The sequence below is a fragment of the Anomaloglossus baeobatrachus genome, unplaced genomic scaffold (genome assembly GCF_048569485.1).
Source record: "Anomaloglossus baeobatrachus isolate aAnoBae1 unplaced genomic scaffold, aAnoBae1.hap1 Scaffold_154, whole genome shotgun sequence".
Classification (NCBI taxonomy): domain Eukaryota; kingdom Metazoa; phylum Chordata; class Amphibia; order Anura; family Aromobatidae; genus Anomaloglossus; species Anomaloglossus baeobatrachus.
Genome location: NW_027441924.1, coordinates 239,651 through 260,066, shown reverse-complemented (window position 1 = coordinate 260,066; position 20,416 = coordinate 239,651). Strand labels below are relative to the sequence as shown.

At 45.2% G+C, this 20,416-nt stretch overlaps 1 protein-coding gene across 1 annotated transcript in view; it reads right to left on the bottom strand.

The window, feature by feature from the left end:
• Positions 1–1,956: 1,956 nt before the first annotated feature.
• The window catches only part of LOC142260648 (uncharacterized), a gene marked incomplete at its 5' end in the record, with an annotated part of 65,970 nt that continues 47,510 nt past the window's right edge, over positions 1,957–20,416 (bottom strand). The window contains one exon of the mRNA XM_075332034.1: positions 1,957–6,086. Coding sequence (XP_075188149.1) covers positions 4,954–6,086 — 1,133 coding nt within the window. The remainder of the gene's footprint in view (positions 6,087–20,416) is intronic.

The following is a 20,416-nucleotide window of genomic DNA, read 5'->3' as shown; positions in this document are numbered from 1 at the left end:
GTTAATGACGCCGGATGTGCGTCACAAACACCGTGACCCCGACGATAATTCATTAACGATATTGCAGCGTGTAAAGCCCCCTTTAGTGATAGATTCCCATTAAATTCAAAAAACCTCAGCATAGGTATCATAAATGTTACTCGCTCTTCACCAAGAGATAGACCCCTTTCAGTTCTGGTCTCTTAATACACCCATAATCTAAACTGTAATAAAGCTTCACTGGCAGAGAAGAGGAAACCCGAACAGTAAAGTTTGTACCGAAAACAGACTTAATAAAAAAAAAAAAAATCAGTGACCGAGTTTGGAGTTGGGGTGCTTTACGTATCCTAACCACTCGACCTAGAATCACTGTGCTCGGGTATGCCCGATGCTTAGCACAGTGCAAGCTCCTAGCAGTGTTTGAATGGCTTTCACAGTAAGTAAAAACATTGTTATTGGATGTAGTGTGCGCAATTCCCGCTCTCCATACCGCGGAAATGTTTGCTTTTTGGCTGGTGGCATGTGGGCGAAAACTCGAACTGCCCAATTAGTAACTTCCAATGGGATTCACGTCAAGTCCGGGTCCCGAAATGAACTTTATCTAAAGTCTGGATTAAAAAGCCGAACCCGAAGTTCAATGGGTACTCTTATCACTATTTGTGGGGAGCCCCATGAAAAAAAATAACCAATTGGATATCAGACGTATAAAATTCTGTCTGTCGGTTTTTTAACTACAACAATTATCCTTTGTAAAGGGATCGTTTTTATAATATAAAAAACCCAATTTATGCGGGGGACACTCCTGGTTCATGAAGTGGTGCATGCCTCTTCATGAATCTGGGGTGTGCCTTCGTGTGCCATAATAGAAATATTACTCTCATCAGGGACTGGAGTGAAATTTCTGGTATAGGGAATGCCACAGCTCGTCATGAATTAAAGCTGTAATGTTACGCCCCCGTCCCACCCATGGCTTTTATAATTTTGAAGTGAAACTGCCAAAAGCCACCAAAATTCTCTTAATTGATCCACATTTTTTAGACTTTTCAAAGCTTGTGTGACAATTTTTTGGCATAAAAGCTTTTATGAATTGGGACAAGAGTGTCTTAACAACTTCCACGTATCTAGGATGCACAGTGTGATTCAGTTCTTGTTGATAGACACTGCAAGATTGATAAGCTACTTTGATCCAAATGATATCCAAACAGCCAGTTTTGTGTGTTTATACGTCCAAAATAGGTGTGTTGCAGTGGGAACAAAAAACCTCTCATTATGACCTACTGATACAGTATATAAAATTGGTGTTTCATCAAGAAAAAAGACATATATCCATATATATTTTCCCAGAAACATTAATCATTACCCGAGAGAAAAAAAAATCCAGGTCACAGCGGTGTCCTATGGCTAAATTTATGTGGGTATGATTATAACAACAATATTCATGATTTCATATTCGCCTAAAGGTTATACATCCAGATCAATGATAAAAGACAATGTGCAGTCACACAGTTGATAATAAGGGTTGGTCTCACCCATATCTAGATCCGGGTCAGTTGTTGGAGGGGGGTCATCAACATAGGTGAGTCAGGTGGCTGTCCGCGACCAGGCATGAGCTCTTTCCCTGGAGTGGACTAACTGACGCCCTTTTTTTAGGGCCATTTCACTTAGGCTCAGTTTGGTACTGCCCTTGTAAGGGCTGGAGTCAATGGGGTTTTGAGGTGTCACTTAGTTCACTCCAGGGAAAGAGCTCATGCCTAAAGTAAGGATCGTGGGTATGAGCTCTTCGTCAACACCACTAATGCTAAAGGAGACAAAAGAAAACAATACAGGGGAAACACAAATGCTACCACCTGAGCCGAGATAGCAAAAGTCAAACACTTATCTTAGCAGCTACCACAGAAGTCTCTGGAACAACAAAAGGAGAAGAACGCTGCAGACTACAGCCAGGAACAACTATAAACAGCACCCAAAGCAACCCAGGGTAATGTTTATAAAGGAAGTCAGAGGCTGACAACTGAGAGGAAAAACTGACAGTTTGCCAGGGTCATAGAGTCCACTGCTGCAGAAATGGAAAACTGTCAGATAAGAACACGCACTGCCAATCTCTGGGATTTTCCAACACTCGGTCACTATTTTTGTGCAAAATGTCTATAGCTCTGCCTCAACTCCAGAGGTTCTGAGGTAAAATCATCACATCTAAACAACAAAGAAAGACAGGCATGAAGAATATATATTTTACAAGCATTATTAACAAAACAAGTTTGGAAATGCAATTATATACCATGTGATATACTTAAGAGTTCCTATCTCGAATCTGGGGCTGCGCTGTTTAGAAAATAAAGTCGTGGGTGCTGGGGTTATAGAGCTCATTCTTTCACTATGAGAGTGATCACTGAGGGTTGTGGGATCTCACAACCTGGAAAATCCTTTCGGGGCAGACTTCTAAAAGTTTTGGTACTGGATTATATTTAAAAAATTCACTAATCTGCGGCTCTCCACTGCTTTAGTAAATATAAAAGGCAGCCACAGATTTGCACTATTTAAAGGAAAAGTAAAAAAAAAAAAACACATTGTGTTCAAAATTGGGGGATATTAACCCTGTAATATAACATTGTAAGCAGCAGATTCCCCCCCATAACAGAGCGTCATGACCACATTTTTTGCTTCAATCTTTTTCCCTATTTTCCTTCTTCAAAACCTGGGTGTGTATTATGGTCCGAAAAATGCAGTAAGTTTAAAAAGAAAGAAAATGGTTCTTTCCCTCACCAATTCTTACTTGAACAAGTGTAGCTGCTTTTTGGATAAAAACCCTTTGAATTATAGTACATCATGATGGCTTCTCCCGTGTGACTCATCTGACAACAGGACCTGATTAATGATATAAAACATTTGCCAAATTCTGAAAGCAAGAATGGCTGCTCCGCTCTGTTGGTTTTCTGAAGGTTGGCAAGGCTTGAGTTACCAGTTAAGGCCCTGTGCGCTATGGAAAACGGAATTTTAGTAAGAAAATTCCGCAGGCACTGAAAGATTACTGCACCCGCAGAAAAAAACCCCCACAAAAAAATGCACCGAAATCCGCATGCGTTTTGTTGCGTTTTTCGTGCGGTTTCGGTGCAGTTTTTCTGCAGGTTGGTACATATGTTTTAATGCATTCAATGCAATAAAGCACATTGAGAAAAAAAAAAAAAGTAATTTTCTTGATAGATAGATAGATCACTCTAGTTCTCCCCAGCGGTAGTGTGTTCACATTACCAGCCATGGGAAATGACCTGTGGTTACCTCTCTGCAGGCTTGTTGCGAGGCTGCATTCTGTACAGTGTCAGTCGCGGCTTGATGCAAGCATCGTAGGACATGGATTACGCTGGAGCTGTGTGTTTGGGAGGGGTTAATAAAGAGGTGAAATGGGCTTTTTTGTGTTTTATTTAAAATAAAGGATTTCTCGGTGTGTGTGTTTTTTCACCTTAATTACGGGTTTTAATCATGAAAGCTGTCTCATAGACACTGCCATGATTAAAAGCAGTGACTTAAATGGCAGCGATCCGCTGTCATTTAACTCCTTATTACCTGGATAGCCACCGCATCACGGCATCTGGAAGACCTGGGGACACTCCGGGAATGCCGCATAATGGATGCAACAGTCCCGGGGCAGCTGCGGGCTGATATTCTCAGCTGCGGGAGGGGGGAGGGAGGGGGCGGGCATTAACCCTGCCCCTTGCCCTCCCCAGCCTGACAATACCGGGCTGCCGCTGTGTGCTTACCTCGGCTGGAAGGTAAAAATACAGCGGAGCCCGCATTTATTTTTATATGTCCGTTTGATTTCTATGTGTATTCTATATGTCTGTGTCTGTGTGAGTGAGATGTGTGTGTATTCTATGTCTGTGATCTCTGTGTGTTTACTCTCTGCTCCGCTTCCTCTTCCTGTCATAATGACATCACTTCCCTGCAAACCGCAGGCAGCGATGAAACATTATGTCCCAAAAACGAGAAATACCCGAGGGAATAACACAGGAAAACGCAATGAACCGCACAGAATTTGCTACCTGCGTTATTCCCTCCTGGATTTCACGATAACATTGTAGTCAATGGAGTGAAATGCCGCAGCTACCTGCGGAAAAGAAGTGACATGCAATTATTTTTGCTGCGGGAATCCCACATAAAAACAAAAAAACAAAAAAGTGAGCCGGAGTATGAGATGGTATACATGGAGCTTGTGAGACTATGTTCACACTAGCCATAAGATAAAGAGAAACCAAGGAAAAAATTGTGAAAACATACCCTGCTGTAACTAAATAAAAGCATAGTGCATATAAACATAGGGTACTTAGTAAACACTGTTTTTGATCAAAAAAAGCATAAAGCTATCCCACCAAACGTCAAGGTGTACCCAGTTGGGATAGTACCTACACTCTCTAATATTCAAACCTTACCATGGGTCTAAAATAGGCCTCAATGTGGCTAAGGGGTGAGAGTGACCGGGTCCCAACAGGACACACAGTCAGGGGATGCACAGAATGAAATGCCCAGCTCACTGAAAAGGGGGCCAGTCCCTGTTTGTACTGAATACAAAAAACTACATAAAAACAAAAAAGTGAGCCGGAGTATGAGATGGTATACATGGAGCTTGTGAGACCATGTTCACACTGGCCATAAGACAAAGAGAAACCAAGGAAAAAATTGTGAAAACATACCCTGGTGTAACTAAATAAAAAACATGCAGCTGTCAAAATCTGCATAGTGCGCACAGGATTTTTTTTTCCCATAGGTTTTGCTGGTGAATCACTGTAGAAATGTTATGAACATAACATGCAGCAAAACCGCAGGAAATCCGCGGCAAAAACCGGCAAGTGCGCACAGGGCCTTAACATTTCAGTTATTCACAACATGAAAAACGTTCATTCCCTTTGTGGCTTCTTCACATGTTTAACAAGATCTGATTTCTGAAAATTACATTTTCCACATTCAGAACATAAAAATGGTTTATTTTGTGTGATTTTTTTGATGGTAAACAAGACCTGATTTCCTAGTAAAACATTTACCACATTCTGGGCATGAAAATGGCTTCTCTCCTGTGTGAGATCTTAGATGCAAAACAAGTTTCGATTCCTCAATAAAACATTTCCCACATTCTGAACATGAAAATGGTTTCTCCCCTGTGTGAATTTTCTGATGTGTAACAAGATGTGATTTATGGATAAAACATTTCCCACATTCTGAACATGAATATGGCTTCTCCCCTGTATGAGATCTTTGATGCCTAACAAGTTGCCATTTCTGAATAAAACATTTTCCACACTCTGAACATGAAAATGAAAATGGCTTCTCCCCTGTGTGAATTTTCTGATGTTTAACAAGGTCTGATTTCTGAATAAAACATTTTCCACACTCTGAACATGAATATGGCTTCTCCCCTGTGTGAATTTTCTGATGTTTAACAAGGTCTGATTTCTGAATAAAACATTTCCCACACTCTGAACATGAAAATGGCTTCTCCCCTGTGTGAATTTTCTCATGTGTAACAAGATGTGATCTCTGAATAAAACATTTCCCACATTTTGAACATGAAAATGGCTTTTCCCCTGTGTGAGATCTTTGATGCAAAACAAGTTCTGATTTCTGCATAAAACATTTCCCACACTCTGAACATGAAAATGGCTTTTCCCCTGTGTGAATTTTCTGATGTCTAACAAGATTTGATATCTGAATAAAACATTTCCCACATTCTGAACATGAAAATGGCTTTTCCCCTTTGTGATTTTTCTGATGTGTAACAAGATGTGATTTATCGATAAAACATTTCCCACATTCTGAACATGAAAATGGCTTCTCCCCTGTGTGAATTTTCTGATGTCTAATAAGATTTGATATCTGAATAAAACATTTCCCACATTCTGAACATGAAAATGGCTTCTCTCCTGTGTGAATTTTCTGATGTCTAACAAGATGTGATATCTGAATAAAATATTTCCCACATTCTGAACATGAAAATGGCTTCTCTCCTGTATGAATTTTTTGATGTTTTAAGAGATCTGATTTCTGAATAAAACATTTCCCACATTTTGAACACAAATATGGCTTCTCCCCTGTATGAATTCTGTAATGTATAACAAGATCTGATTTCTGAGTAAAACATTTACTGCATTCTGAGCATGAAAATAGCTTCTCCCCAGTGTGAGTTTTTTGATGATCGGAATTTTGGACTTGTTTGAAAAGATCAGATGATAGTTCTTTCCTAGGAAGGACTGGAGGTATATCTAGGACACCAGCAGACTCTTCATATGTATCATGTGTGATACTTTGATCATCTGTTTTAAATTCTGAAGATATTAGAGGTCCAACTGAACTCCCGACACAGTCATCTGCTAAAAATAAAGCACAATGTTATTATTTAATGATATTACTTTGAAAGTACTTTTTTTTTTTAAACCATAACAGCAGAAAATAAACTAGGGTAAAAAATATTCTGAATCTGTTTTCTAATTTTGAGATCTAAGAGTTACATCTTTGTTAATTCAGACCTTCCATTCCTGTATCCAAGATATCTCTCCAGTAATACCAGTTCTCTGAAATGTGCTACAATAAATAATCTGAGTGATTGTCACAATGTGACTGCAGGATAACAAGGGACAGATGGCTCCTATACTGTTCCTCATGCTAGAAGACCCTAGGCTATCAATAACCTCTGGATTATCCCTGAAGGAGGAGATTCCAGAGACTTGTGCCTTGCTATTCTCCGGACCAGATCTAATATGTTATCCCCCGTAGGGAACGAAAGGGCTGGAGTATGATTGAAACACAGATTAAAACAGATGGGAAAATCAAAATTCAGACACACTACAAACTCACAAAAATAAAGAGTGAGAGACTAAGGAGAAAAGCAAGAGCAGGAAGGCAGTAACAAAAAGACAGCAAAGGTTAATACCACAACTGCTCACAAAAATAATGCACAACAACAAACACCAAACACCAGTTAGTTTGTATCACAACACTTCACCACACCTGTCTAGGTAAACTATAGCTGGCATTAATGGCATATACAGTAAAGAAGCGAATAACACTGGCTCCCCTATAGCATGTGATCAAAGACATTAACAAGTAGCCCAGGAGAGAATGACCTTGCTAGATTAATTAGACTCAGTGTGTTGATTAGAGATGAGCGAACCGGTCCCGGTTCGGCTCGAGGCGGTTCGCCGAACGGGGGGTCTGGCTCGAGTTCGGCTCGTCGAACGTTCGACGAACCGAACTCGAGCCCATAGGAAACAATGGCAGGCAATCACAAACACAGTAAAACACCTAGAAAACACCCTCAAAGGTGTCCAAAAGGTGACAAACAACTCACAACACAACACAAACACATGGGAAAGTGACAAGGACATGTACTCATGCGAAAACAAAACAGCTGGACAAGGAAAAAGAGGAGGACACACAGATATAGGCATGGCACGCCCTTCTAAAGTCATGTAAAACACCGCAAGGTGACTCCAAGCGGAGTCTCCCTTTTTTCCAAAAATTGGGCCCCACACACACCCACCCCTTCAGTGGCAGCACTTGGGCCCCAGTTGTACACTTCACAGCTAGATTTGCATCAAGCACATTCAAAAATACGCTATTCTTAACCGTCCCCAGGATGACACCGGGGTAGGTAGCAAAGTCTTTCCTGATCCCAGCTCTGTTCATCTTGGCTTCTTTTAAAAACACAGCAAGCAAGGGTTACTCCAAGCGGAGTCTCCCTTTTTTCCAAAAATTGGGCCACACAGACACCCACCCCATCAGTGGCAGCACTTGGGCCCTAGTTGCAAACAGGATGTTTTGATTTGCATCAAGCACATTCAAAAATACGCTATTCTTAGCCGTCCCCAGGATGACACCGGGGTAGGTAGCAAAGTCTTTGCTGACCCATGACTTGTTCATCTTGGCTTCTTTTAAAAACAATGTAAGCAAGGGTTACTCCAAGCGGAGTCTCCCTTTTTTCCAAAAATTGGGCCACACAGACACCCACCCCATCAGTGGCAGCACTTGGGCCCTAGTTGCAAACAGGATGTTTTGATTTGCATCAAGCACATTCAAAAATACGCTATTCTTAGCCGTCCCCAGGATGACACTGGGGTAGGTAGCAAAGTCTTTGCTGACCCATGACTTGTTCATCTTGGCTTCTTTTAAAAACAATGTAAGCAAGGGTTACTCCAAGCGGAGTCTCCCTTTTTTCCAAAAATTGGGCCACACAGACACCCACCCCATCAGTGGCAGCACTTGGGCCCTAGTTGCAAACAGGATGTTTTGATTTGCATCAAGCACATTCAAAAATACGCTATTCTTAGCCGTCCCCAGGATGACACCGGGGTAGGTAGCAAAGTCTTTGCTGACCCATGACTTGTTCATCTTGGCTTCTTTTAAAAACAATGTAAGCAAGGGTTACTCCAAGCGGAGTCTCCCTTTTTTCCAAAAATTGGGCCACACAGACACCCACCCCATCAGTGGCAGCACTTGGGCCCTAGTTGCAAACAGGATGTTTTGATTTGCATCAAGCACATTCAAAAATACGCTATTCTTAGCCGTCCCCAGGATGACACTGGGGTAGGTAGCAAAGTCTTTGCTGACCCATGACTTGTTCATCTTGGCTTCTTTTAAAAACAATGTAAGCAAGGGTTACTCCAAGCGGAGTCTCCCTTTTTTCCAAAAATTGGGCCACACAGACACCCACCCCATCAGTGGCAGCACTTGGGCCCTAGTTGCAAACAGGATGTTTTGATTTGCATCAAGCACATTCAAAAATACGCTATTCTTAGCCGTCCCCAGGATGACACCGGGGTAGGTAGCAAAGTCTTTGCTGACCCATGACTTGTTCATCTTGGCTTCTTTTAAAAACAATGTAAGCAAGGGTTACTCCAAGCGGAGTCTCCCTTTTTTCCAAAAATTGGGCCACACAGACACCCACCCCATCAGTGGCAGCACTTGGGCCCTAGTTGCAAACAGGATGTTTTGATTTGCATCAAGCACATTCAAAAATACGCTATTCTTAGCCGTCCCCAGGATGACACCGGGGTAGGTAGCAAAGTCTTTGCTGACCCATGACTTGTTCATCTTGGCTTCTTTTAAAAACAATGTAAGCAAGGGTTACTCCAAGCGGAGTCTCCCTTTTTTCCAAAAATTGGGCCACACAGACACCCACCCCATCAGTGGCAGCACTTGGGCCCTAGTTGCAAACAGGATGTTTTGATTTGCATCAAGCACATTCAAAAATACGCTATTCTTAGCCGTCCCCAGGATGACACTGGGGTAGGTAGCAAAGTCTTTGCTGACCCATGACTTGTTCATCTTGGCTTCTTTTAAAAACAATGTAAGCAAGGGTTACTCCAAGCGGAGTCTCCCTTTTTTCCAAAAATTGGGCCACACAGACACCCACCCCATCAGTGGCAGCACTTGGGCCCTAGTTGCAAACAGGATGTTTTGATTTGCATCAAGCACATTCAAAAATACGCTATTCTTAGCCGTCCCCAGGATGACACCGGGGTAGGTAGCAAAGTCTTTGCTGACCCATGACTTGTTCATCTTGGCTTCTTTTAAAAACAATGTAAGCAAGGGTTACTCCAAGCGGAGTCTCCCTTTTTTCCAAAAATTGGGCCACACAGACACCCACCCCATCAGTGGCAGCACTTGGGCCCTAGTTGCAAACAGGATGTTTTGATTTGCATCAAGCACATTCAAAAATACGCTATTCTTAGCCGTCCCCAGGATGACACCGGGGTAGGTAGCAAAGTCTTTCCTGATCCCAGCTCTGTTCATCTTGGCTTCTTTTAAAAACACAGCAAGCAAGGGTTACTCCAAGCGGAGTCTCCCTTTTTTCCAAAAATTGGGCCACACAGACACCCACCCCATCAGTGGCAGCACTTGGGCCCTAGTTGCAAACAGGATGTTTTGATTTGCATCAAGCACATTCAAAACTACGCTATTCTTAGCCGTCCACAGGATGACACCGGGGTAGGTAGCAAAGTCTTTCCTGATCCCAGCTCTGTTCATCTTGGCTTCTTTTAAAAACACAGCAAGCAAGGGTTACTCCAAGCGGAGTCTCCCTTTTTTCCAAAAATTGGGCCACACAGACACCCACCCCATCAGTGGCAGCACTTGGGCCCTAGTTGCAAACAGGATGTTTTGATTTGCATCAAGCACATTCAAAAATACGCTATTCTTAGCCGTCCACAGGATGACACCGGGGTAGGTAGCAAAGTCTTTCCTGATCCCAGCTCTGTTCATCTTGGCTTCTTTTAAAAACACAGCAAGCAAGGGTTACTCCAAGCGGAGTCTCCCTTTTTTCCAAAAATTGGGCCACACAGACACCCACCCCATCAGTGGCAGCACTTGGGCCCTAGTTGCAAACAGGATGTTTTGATTTGCATCAAGCACATTCAAAAATACGCTATTCTTAGCCGTCCACAGGATGACACCGGGGTAGGTAGCAAAGTCTTTCCTGATCCCAGCTCTGTTCATCTTGGCTTCTTTTAAAAACACAGCAAGCAAGGGTTACTCCAAGCGGAGTCTCCCTTTTTTCCAAAAATTGGGCCACACAGACACCCACCCCATCAGTGGCAGCACTTGGGCCCTAGTTGCAAACAGGATGTTTTGATTTGCATCAAGCACATTCAAAAATACGCTATTCTTAGCCGTCCACAGGATGACACCGGGGTAGGTAGCAAAGTCTTTCCTGATCCCAGCTCTGTTCATCTTGGCTTCTTTTAAAAACACAGCAAGCAAGGGTTACTCCAAGCGGAGTCTCCCTTTTTTCCAAAAATTGGGCCACACAGACACCCACCCCATCAGTGGCAGCACTTGGGCCCTAGTTGCAAACAGGATGTTTTGATTTGCATCAAGCACATTCAAAAATACGCTATTCTTAGCCGTCCACAGGATGACACCGGGGTAGGTAGCAAAGTCTTTCCTGATCCCAGCTCTGTTCATCTTGGCTTCTTTTAAAAACACAGCAAGCAAGGGTTACTCCAAGCGGAGTCTCCCTTTTTTCCAAAAATTGGGCCACACAGACACCCACCCCATCAGTGGCAGCACTTGGGCCCTAGTTGCAAACAGGATGTTTTGATTTGCATCAAGCACATTCAAAAAAACGCTATTCTTAGCCGTCCACAGGATGACACCGGGGTAGGTAGCAAAGTCTTTCCTGATCCCAGCTCTGTTCATCTTGGCTTCTTTTAAAAACACAGCAAGCAAGGGTTACTCCAAGCGGAGTCTCCCTTTTTTCCAAAAATTGGGCCACACAGACACCCACCCCATCAGTGGCAGCACTTGGGCCCTAGTTGCAAACAGGATGTTTTGATTTGCATCAAGCACATTCAAAAATACGCTATTCTTAGCCGTCCACAGGATGACACCGGGGTAGGTAGCAAAGTCTTTCCTGATCCCAGCTCTGTTCATCTTGGCTTCTTTTAAAAACACAGCAAGCAAGGGTTACTCCAAGCGGAGTCTCCCTTTTTTCCAAAAATTGGGCCACACAGACACCCACCCCATCAGTGGCAGCACTTGGGCCCTAGTTGCAAACAGGATGTTTTGATTTGCATCAAGCACATTCAAAAATACGCTATTCTTAGCCGTCCACAGGATGACACCGGGGTAGGTAGCAAAGTCTTTCCTGATCCCAGCTCTGTTCATCTTGGCTTCTTTTAAAAACACAGCAAGCAAGGGTTACTCCAAGCGGAGTCTCCCTTTTTTCCAAAAATTGGGCCACACAGACACCCACCCCATCAGTGGCAGCACTTGGGCCCTAGTTGCAAACAGGATGTTTTGATTTGCATCAAGCACATTCAAAAAAACGCTATTCTTAGCCGTCCCCAGGATGACACCGGGGTAGGTAGCAAAGTCTTTCCTGATCCCAGCTCTGTTCATCTTGGCTTCTTTTAAAAACACAGCAAGCAAGGGTTACTCCAAGCAGAGTCTCCCTTTTTTCCAAAAATTGGGCCACACAGACACCCACCCCATCAGTGGCAGCACTTGGGCCCTAGTTGCAAACAGGATGTTTTGATTTGCATCAAGCACATTCAAAAATACGCTATTCTTAGCCGTCCACAGGATGACACCGGGGTAGGTAGCAAAGTCTTTCCTGATCCCAGCTCTGTTCATCTTGGCTTCTTTTAAAAACACAGCAAGCAAGGGTTACTCCAAGCGGAGTCTCCCTTTTTTCCAAAAATTGGGCCACACAGACACCCACCCCATCAGTGGCAGCACTTGGGCCCTAGTTGCAAACAGGATGTTTTGATTTGCATCAAGCACATTCAAAAATACGCTATTCTTAGCCGTCCCCAGGATGACACCGGGGTAGGTAGCAAAGTCTTTGCTGACCCATGACTTGTTCATCTTGGCTTCTTTTAAAAACAATGTAAGCAAGGGTTACTCCAAGCGGAGTCTCCCTTTTTTCCAAAAATTGGGCCACACAGACACCCACCCCATCAGTGGCAGCACTTGGGCCCTAGTTGCAAACAGGATGTTTTGATTTGCATCAAGCACATTCAAAAATACGCTATTCTTAGCCGTCCCCAGGATGACACCGGGGTAGGTAGCAAAGTCTTTCCTGATCCCAGCTCTGTTCATCTTGGCTTCTTTTAAAAACACAGCAAGCAAGGGTTACTCCAAGCGGAGTCTCCCTTTTTTCCAAAAATTGGGCCACACAGACACCCACCCCATCAGTGGCAGCACTTGGGCCCTAGTTGCAAACAGGATATTTTGATTTGCATCAAGCACATTCAAAAATACGCTATTCTTAGCCGTCCACAGGATGACACCGGGGTAGGTAGCAAAGTCTTTCCTGATCCCAGCTCTGTTCATCTTGGCTTCTTTTAAAAACACAGCAAGCAAGGGTTACTCCAAGCGGAGTCTCCCTTTTTTCCAAAAATTGGGCCACACAGACACCCACCCCATCAGTGGCAGCACTTGGGCCCTAGTTGCAAACAGGATGTTTTGATTTGCATCAAGCACATTCAAAAATACGCTATTCTTAGCCGTCCACAGGATGACACCGGGGTAGGTAGCAAAGTCTTTCCTGATCCCAGCTCTGTTCATCTTGGCTTCTTTTAAAAACACAGCAAGCAAGGGTTACTCCAAGCGGAGTCTCCCTTTTTTCCAAAAATTGGGCCACACAGACACCCACCCCATCAGTGGCAGCACTTGGGCCCTAGTTGCAAACAGGATGTTTTGATTTGCATCAAGCACATTCAAAAATACGCTATTCTTAGCCGTCCACAGGATGACACCGGGGTAGGTAGCAAAGTCTTTCCTGATCCCAGCTCTGTTCATCTTGGCTTCTTTTAAAAACACAGCAAGCAAGGGTTACTCCAAGCGGAGTCTCCCTTTTTTCCAAAAATTGGGCCACACAGACACCCACCCCATCAGTGGCAGCACTTGGGCCCTAGTTGCAAACAGGATGTTTTGATTTGCATCAAGCACATTCAAAAATACGCTATTCTTAGCCGTCCACAGGATGACACCGGGGTAGGTAGCAAAGTCTTTCCTGATCCCAGCTCTGTTCATCTTGGCTTCTTTTAAAAACACAGCAAGCAAGGGTTACTCCAAGCGGAGTCTCCCTTTTTTCCAAAAATTGGGCCACACAGACACCCACCCCATCAGTGGCAGCACTTGGGCCCTAGTTGCAAACAGGATGTTTTGATTTGCATCAAGCACATTCAAAAAAACGCTATTCTTAGCCGTCCACAGGATGACACCGGGGTAGGTAGCAAAGTCTTTCCTGATCCCAGCTCTGTTCATCTTGGCTTCTTTTAAAAACACAGCAAGCAAGGGTTACTCCAAGCGGAGTCTCCCTTTTTTCCAAAAATTGGGCCACACAGACACCCACCCCATCAGTGGCAGCACTTGGGCCCTAGTTGCAAACAGGATGTTTTGATTTGCATCAAGCACATTCAAAAATACGCTATTCTTAGCCGTCCACAGGATGACACCGGGGTAGGTAGCAAAGTCTTTCCTGATCCCAGCTCTGTTCATCTTGGCTTCTTTTAAAAACACAGCAAGCAAGGGTTACTCCAAGCGGAGTCTCCCTTTTTTCCAAAAATTGGGCCACACAGACACCCACCCCATCAGTGGCAGCACTTGGGCCCTAGTTGCAAACAGGATGTTTTGATTTGCATCAAGCACATTCAAAAATACGCTATTCTTAGCCGTCCCCAGGATGACACCGGGGTAGGTAGCAAAGTCTTTGCTGACCCATGACTTGTTCATCTTGGCTTCTTTTAAAAACAATGTAAGCAAGGGTTACTCCAAGCGGAGTCTCCCTTTTTTCCAAAAATTGGGCCACACAGACACCCACCCCATCAGTGGCAGCACTTGGGCCCTAGTTGCAAACAGGATGTTTTGATTTGCATCAAGCACATTCAAAAATACGCTATTCTTAGCCGTCCCCAGGATGACACCGGGGTAGGTAGCAAAGTCTTTCCTGATCCCAGCTCTGTTCATCTTGGCTTCTTTTAAAAACACAGCAAGCAAGGGTTACTCCAAGCGGAGTCTCCCTTTTTTCCAAAAATTGGGCCACACAGACACCCACCCCATCAGTGGCAGCACTTGGGCCCTAGTTGCAAACAGGATGTTTTGATTTGCATCAAGCACATTCAAAAATACGCTATTCTTAGCCGTCCACAGGATGACACCGGGGTAGGTAGCAAAGTCTTTCCTGATCCCAGCTCTGTTCATCTTGGCTTCTTTTAAAAACACAGCAAGCAAGGGTTACTCCAAGCGGAGTCTCCCTTTTTTCCAAAAATTGGGCCACACAGACACCCACCCCATCAGTGGCAGCACTTGGGCCCTAGTTGCAAACAGGATGTTTTGATTTGCATCAAGCACATTCAAAAATACGCTATTCTTAGCCGTCCCCAGGATGACACCGGGGTAGGTAGCAAAGTCTTTGCTGACCCATGACTTGTTCATCTTGGCTTCTTTTAAAAACAATGTAAGCAAGGGTTACTCCAAGCGGAGTCTCCCTTTTTTCCAAAAATTGGGCCACACAGACACCCACCCCATCAGTGGCAGCACTTGGGCCCTAGTTGCAAACAGGATGTTTTGATTTGCATCAAGCACATTCCAAATCCACAAGCATTTACTCTCCCCAGGATGACACAGGGGTAGTAAATTCCTTCTGGATCCATGACTTGTTCATTTTGATGAACGTCAGTCTGTCCACATTGTCACTGGACAGACGCGTGCGCTTATCTGTCAGCACACACCCAGCAGCACTGAATACACGTTCAGAGACAACGCTGGCAGCTGGACACGACAAAATCTCCAAGGCGTAAGTTGCGAGCTCTGGCCATTTTTGTAGGTTTGAAGCCCAAAAGGAGCAAGGCTCCAGTTGCACAGTCATGGCATCGATGTTCATTTGGAGATACTCCTGTATCATCCTCTCCAGCCGTTGACTATGTGTCAGACTTGTTGTCTCTGGTGGCCTTGCAAAAGAGGGTCTAAAAAAATTATGAAAAGATTCCATAAAATTGCTGTTACCGGCACCAGAAAAGGTCCTACTGGTACGGGTAGACTGTTGAAGATGACGAGACCGTCCCATGTTTGTCAAGTTACAACTGGGAGATTCACTCCCTGCACCTGCACGGTTGTTTGGTGGAAAAGCCGAGCTAAGATCTAGTAACAGCTTCTGCTGATACTCCTGCATACGTGCGTCCCTTTCTATGGCTGGAATTATGTCACAAAATTTGGACTTGTACCGGGGATCTAATAGTGTGGCAATCCAGTAGTCATCATCACTTCTAATTTTGACAATACGACTGTCATGTTGGAGGTAGTGCAACAAAAAGGCACTCATGTGTCTTGCGCAGCCATGCGGACCAAGTCCATGCTGTGTTTGTGGCATAGAGGTGCTACCCGTTCTTTCTTCCTCTGACATCTGACCCCAACCTCTTTCAACTGAAATTTGACCAAGGTCTCCCTCATCCGCTGAGTCTTCCATGTCCATGGACAGTTCGTCCTCTATTTCTTCATGTTCTCCTGCACCTTGCTCAACATTTCGCCTGCTACTATGCGCCCTTGTCGATCCCTGTCCCCCATGGTCCCATGCCTGCTGCGTTGGTGATGATGAACGTCTGGACCTTCGTGATGTTGTTGTCCCTTGCGCATATGAATCCTCCTGTAGTTCCTCCCCTTCATGTTGTCCCACCCCCTGACTCCGAATAGTGTTTAGCGTGTGCTCCAGCATGTAAATGACTGGAATCGTCATGCTGATAATGGCATTGTCAGAGCTAAACATATTCGTCGCCATGTCGAAACTGTGCAGAAGGGTGCATAGGTCCTTGATCTGAGACCACTCCATCAGGGTGATCTGCCCCACCTCTGCATCTCGTTGGCCCAGGCTATACGTCATGACGTATTGCACCAGGGCTCTGCGGTGCTGCCACAGTCGCTGTAACATGTGGAGAGTTGAATTCCAGCGTGTCGCCACATCGCATTTCAGGCGATGAACCGGCAGGCCGAAAGACTTCTGGAGCGATGCAAGTCGCTCTGCTGCGGCGCTTGAACGGCGGAAGTGAGCTGACAGTTTTCGTGCCCTGTTCAGAAGGCCATCTAGGCCGGGATAGTGTGTTAAAAATTGCTGCACGACAAGGTTCAACACGTGAGCCATACAAGGTACGTGTGTCACCTTGCCCAGGCGAAGTGCCGCACCCAGGTTTGCAGCATTGTCGCACACGGCCTTACCAGGCTGCAGTTTGAGTGGAGACAACCATTTATTAAACTCGGACCGCAAAGCTGACCACAACTCCTCAGCTGTGTGACTCTTATTACCAAGACATGTCAAGCTAAAGACCGCCTGATGCCGTTGCGCTCTGCTGCCAGCATAGTAATGAGGGGTGCGTGATTCCTTCTGCGCAGTGAGAACGCTGGTGGCCTGACCAGGCAGGCTTGGGGCGGAGGTGGAGGACCCAGATGAGGTGGAGGATGCAGAAGCAGTGGCGGAACTTGGACAGACAGAGGATTGACACACAAGTCGTGGGGACGGCAAGACTTGTGCAGCAGACCCTTCACCATCTATCACCATAGTTACCCAGTGCCCAGTCAGCGACATGTAACGTCCCTGTCCATGCTTACTGGTCCAAGTATCGGTGGTGAAATGCACCCGTTCACACACAGAGTTTCTCAAGGAAGCGGTGATGTTGTGTGCGACATGCTGGTGTAGCGCGGGCACACCTTTCTTAGAGAAGTAGTGGCGACTAGGCATCTGGTACTGGGGCACAGCGACAGACATAAGGTCTCTAAAATCCTGTGTGTCCACTAGGCGGAAAGGCAGCATTTCGGTAGCCAACAGCTTACAGAGGGATAGAGTCAACCTCTTAGCTTTGTCATGGGTCGGAGGAAGTGGCCTTTTATTTGACCACATCTGAGGGACAGAGATCTGGCTGCTGTGTGTAGACGGTGTTGAGTAGGGTGTCCCTGGAAAAATGCAGGTTTGTGAGGAAAGTGCAGGCGGAGACATGATGTTGCCTTCATCCAACGTTGGTGCTATCGATGTCTGAGAGAGCTGTACACACTCACTTGTTTCCCCTTCCAAACCAACTGACGACCTTACAAGCAAACTGCCTGTTGCGGTTACAGTGGTGGAAGTTTTGCGTGGAAAAACAGGTGTGGCAGCTGTCCCCACAGTCCTAGAAGATGAAGAGCGCGCGGATGCAGTGGAAGGGGCGGGCGGTGGATGGTTCGCTCCGCTAGGCCGCATTGCAGCACGGTGAGCTTCCCACCGGGACTTATGATATTTATTCATGTGACGATTCATGGAAGAAGTTGTCAAACTGCTGAGCTTTTGACCTCTACTAAGAGAATCATGACAAATGTTACATATCACATGAGTTGGGCGATCTTTTTCGATGTGAAAAAAGGACCAGGCTAGGCAAGGCTTAGAGGCCATGCGACCTGTTGATCCACCCCGAATAATGCTCATAGGCAGAGTGGTGGCTGAGGATGCAGTTGTAGACGTGCTACCAGTGCTCCGACTCTGTCCAGGAAGGCGCAAGGTAACTTCGTCGTCGGTTGCATCCTCCTCCACCGCCTCTGTTGACCTCCTCGAGTGCCTGACTGGGGGTTGACAGTAGGTGGGATCTAGAACGTCATCATCAATTGTTGTGTTTGCACTCCCCTCCCCCTCAGACCGAGCCTCTTCTTGCCCTGACGGAATATTTAAGTTGTCATCCCAATCGGGTATCTGCGTCTCATCTTCATCAGTATGTTCCTCATTGTCTATAACCACAGGTGTTACAGTTTGTGACAAAGGGTCAACATTATGCTCAGAAACTTGGTCCTCACGGCCTGAATCTGAGTCACAAAGGTTCTGGGCATCACTGCAGACCATTTCCTGTTCTGTACTCACTGTAGCTTGGGAGCAGACCTCTGATTCCCAGGCTATAGTGTGACTGAACAGCTCTGCAGACTCAGCCATCTCAGTTCCACCATACTGTGCAGGGCTGATGGAGACTTCAGAGCTGGGAGAAATCAAGTGTGATTGGGATGACAACTCAGAGGACTGGTGTTTTTTGGATGCGGTACTTGAAGTGGCTGAGAGGGCACTTGTTGGACCACTTGAGATCCATTCAAGCATTTTCCTTTTTTGCCCATCATCTACCTTTCTTCCTGTTGTTCGTGTCCGTAAAAAAGGGAGCACATCGGATTGTCCACGGTAAGTAGTAGACATCTTACTTTTGCTGGTAGATGGTCTCTCTTCAGCAGATGATAATGGAGCTTTGCCACCTTCCCCACGGACAAAACCTTTTTTGCCTTTTCCACCACGCCTCTTCCCCTTTCCACCAGCATCTGTCATTTTGCCACTCATGTTGATTGCGACAAGATTGTGGACTGAAAATGTGGTAGTAAAAATTGAGAGGTGGTGAAGATTGCAGTGGTGGTCTAGCTTTATTAACAGCAGAATAATAAAGAATAAATATCCCTGACAATGCAACTTAGTTATAATTAGTTGGAGTGTGCAACGCAGGCAGACGTGCTGCAAATGTCTTTGCACTAGTGGGACTATAGCAAAGTCCAATAGCCACGTATAGGATGCCACTAGGTACACTGAGTGTTTGCTAGTATAATGGCTTGGTTAGAATGAGTTGTAGTGTGCAACGCAGGCAGACGCGCTCTGCAAATGTCTTTGCACTAGTGGGACTATAGCAAAGTCCAATAGCCACGTATAGGATGCCACTAGGTACACTGAGTGTTTGCTAGTATAATGGCTTGGTTAGAATGAGTTGTAGTGTGCAACGCAGGCAGACGCGCTCTGCAAATGTCTTTGCACTAGTGGGACTATAGCAAAGTCCAATAGCCACGTATAGGATGCCACTAGGTACACTGAGTGTTTGCTAGTATAATGGCTTGGTTAGAATGAGTTGTAGTGTGCAACGCAGGCAGACGCGCTCTGCAAATGTCTTTGCACTAGTGGGACTATAGCAAAGTCCAATAGCCACGTATAGGATGCCACTAGGTACACTGAGTGTTTGCTAGTATAATGGCTTGGTTAGAATGAGTTGTAGTGTGCAACGCAGGCAGACGCGCTCTGCAAATGTCTTTGCACTAGTGGGACTATAGCAAAGTCCAATAGCCACGTATAGGATGCCACTAGGTACACTGAGTGTTTGCTAGTATAATGGCTTGGTTAGAATGAGTTGTAGTGTGCAACGCAGGCAGACGCGCTCTGCAAATGTCTTTGCACTAGTGGGACTATAGCAAAGTCCAATAGCCACGTATAGGATGCCACTAGGTACACTGAGTGTTTGCTAGTATAATGGCTTGGTTAGAATGAGTTGTAGTGTGCAACGCAGGCAGACGCGCTCTGCAAATGTCTTTGCACTAGTGGGACTATAGCAAAGTCCAATAGCCACGTATAGGATGCCACTAGGTACACTGAGTGTTTGCTAGTATAATGGCTTGGTTAGAATGAGTTGTAGTGTGCAACGCAGGCAGACGCGCTCTGCAAATGTCTTTGCACTAGTGGGACTATAGCAAAGTCCAATAGCCACGTATAGGATGCCACTAGGTACACTGAGTGTTTGCTAGTATAATGGCTTGGTTAGAATGAGTTGTAGTGTGCAACGCAGGCAGACGCGCTGTGCAAATGTCTTTGCACTAGTGGGACTATAGCAAAGTCCAATAGCCACGTATAGGATGCCACTAGGTACACTGAGTGTTTGCTAGTATAATGGCTTGGTTAGAATGAGTTGTAGTGTGCAACGCAGGCAGACGCGCTCTGCAAATGTCTTTGCACTAGTGGGACTATAGCAAAGTCCAATAGCCACGTATAGGATGCCACTAGGTACACTGAGTGTTTGCTAGTATAATGGCTTGGTTAGAATGAGTTGTAGTGTGCAACGCAGGCAGACGCGCTCTGCAAATGTCTTTGCACTAGTGGGACTATAGCAAAGTCCAATAGCCACGTATAGGATGCCACTAGGTA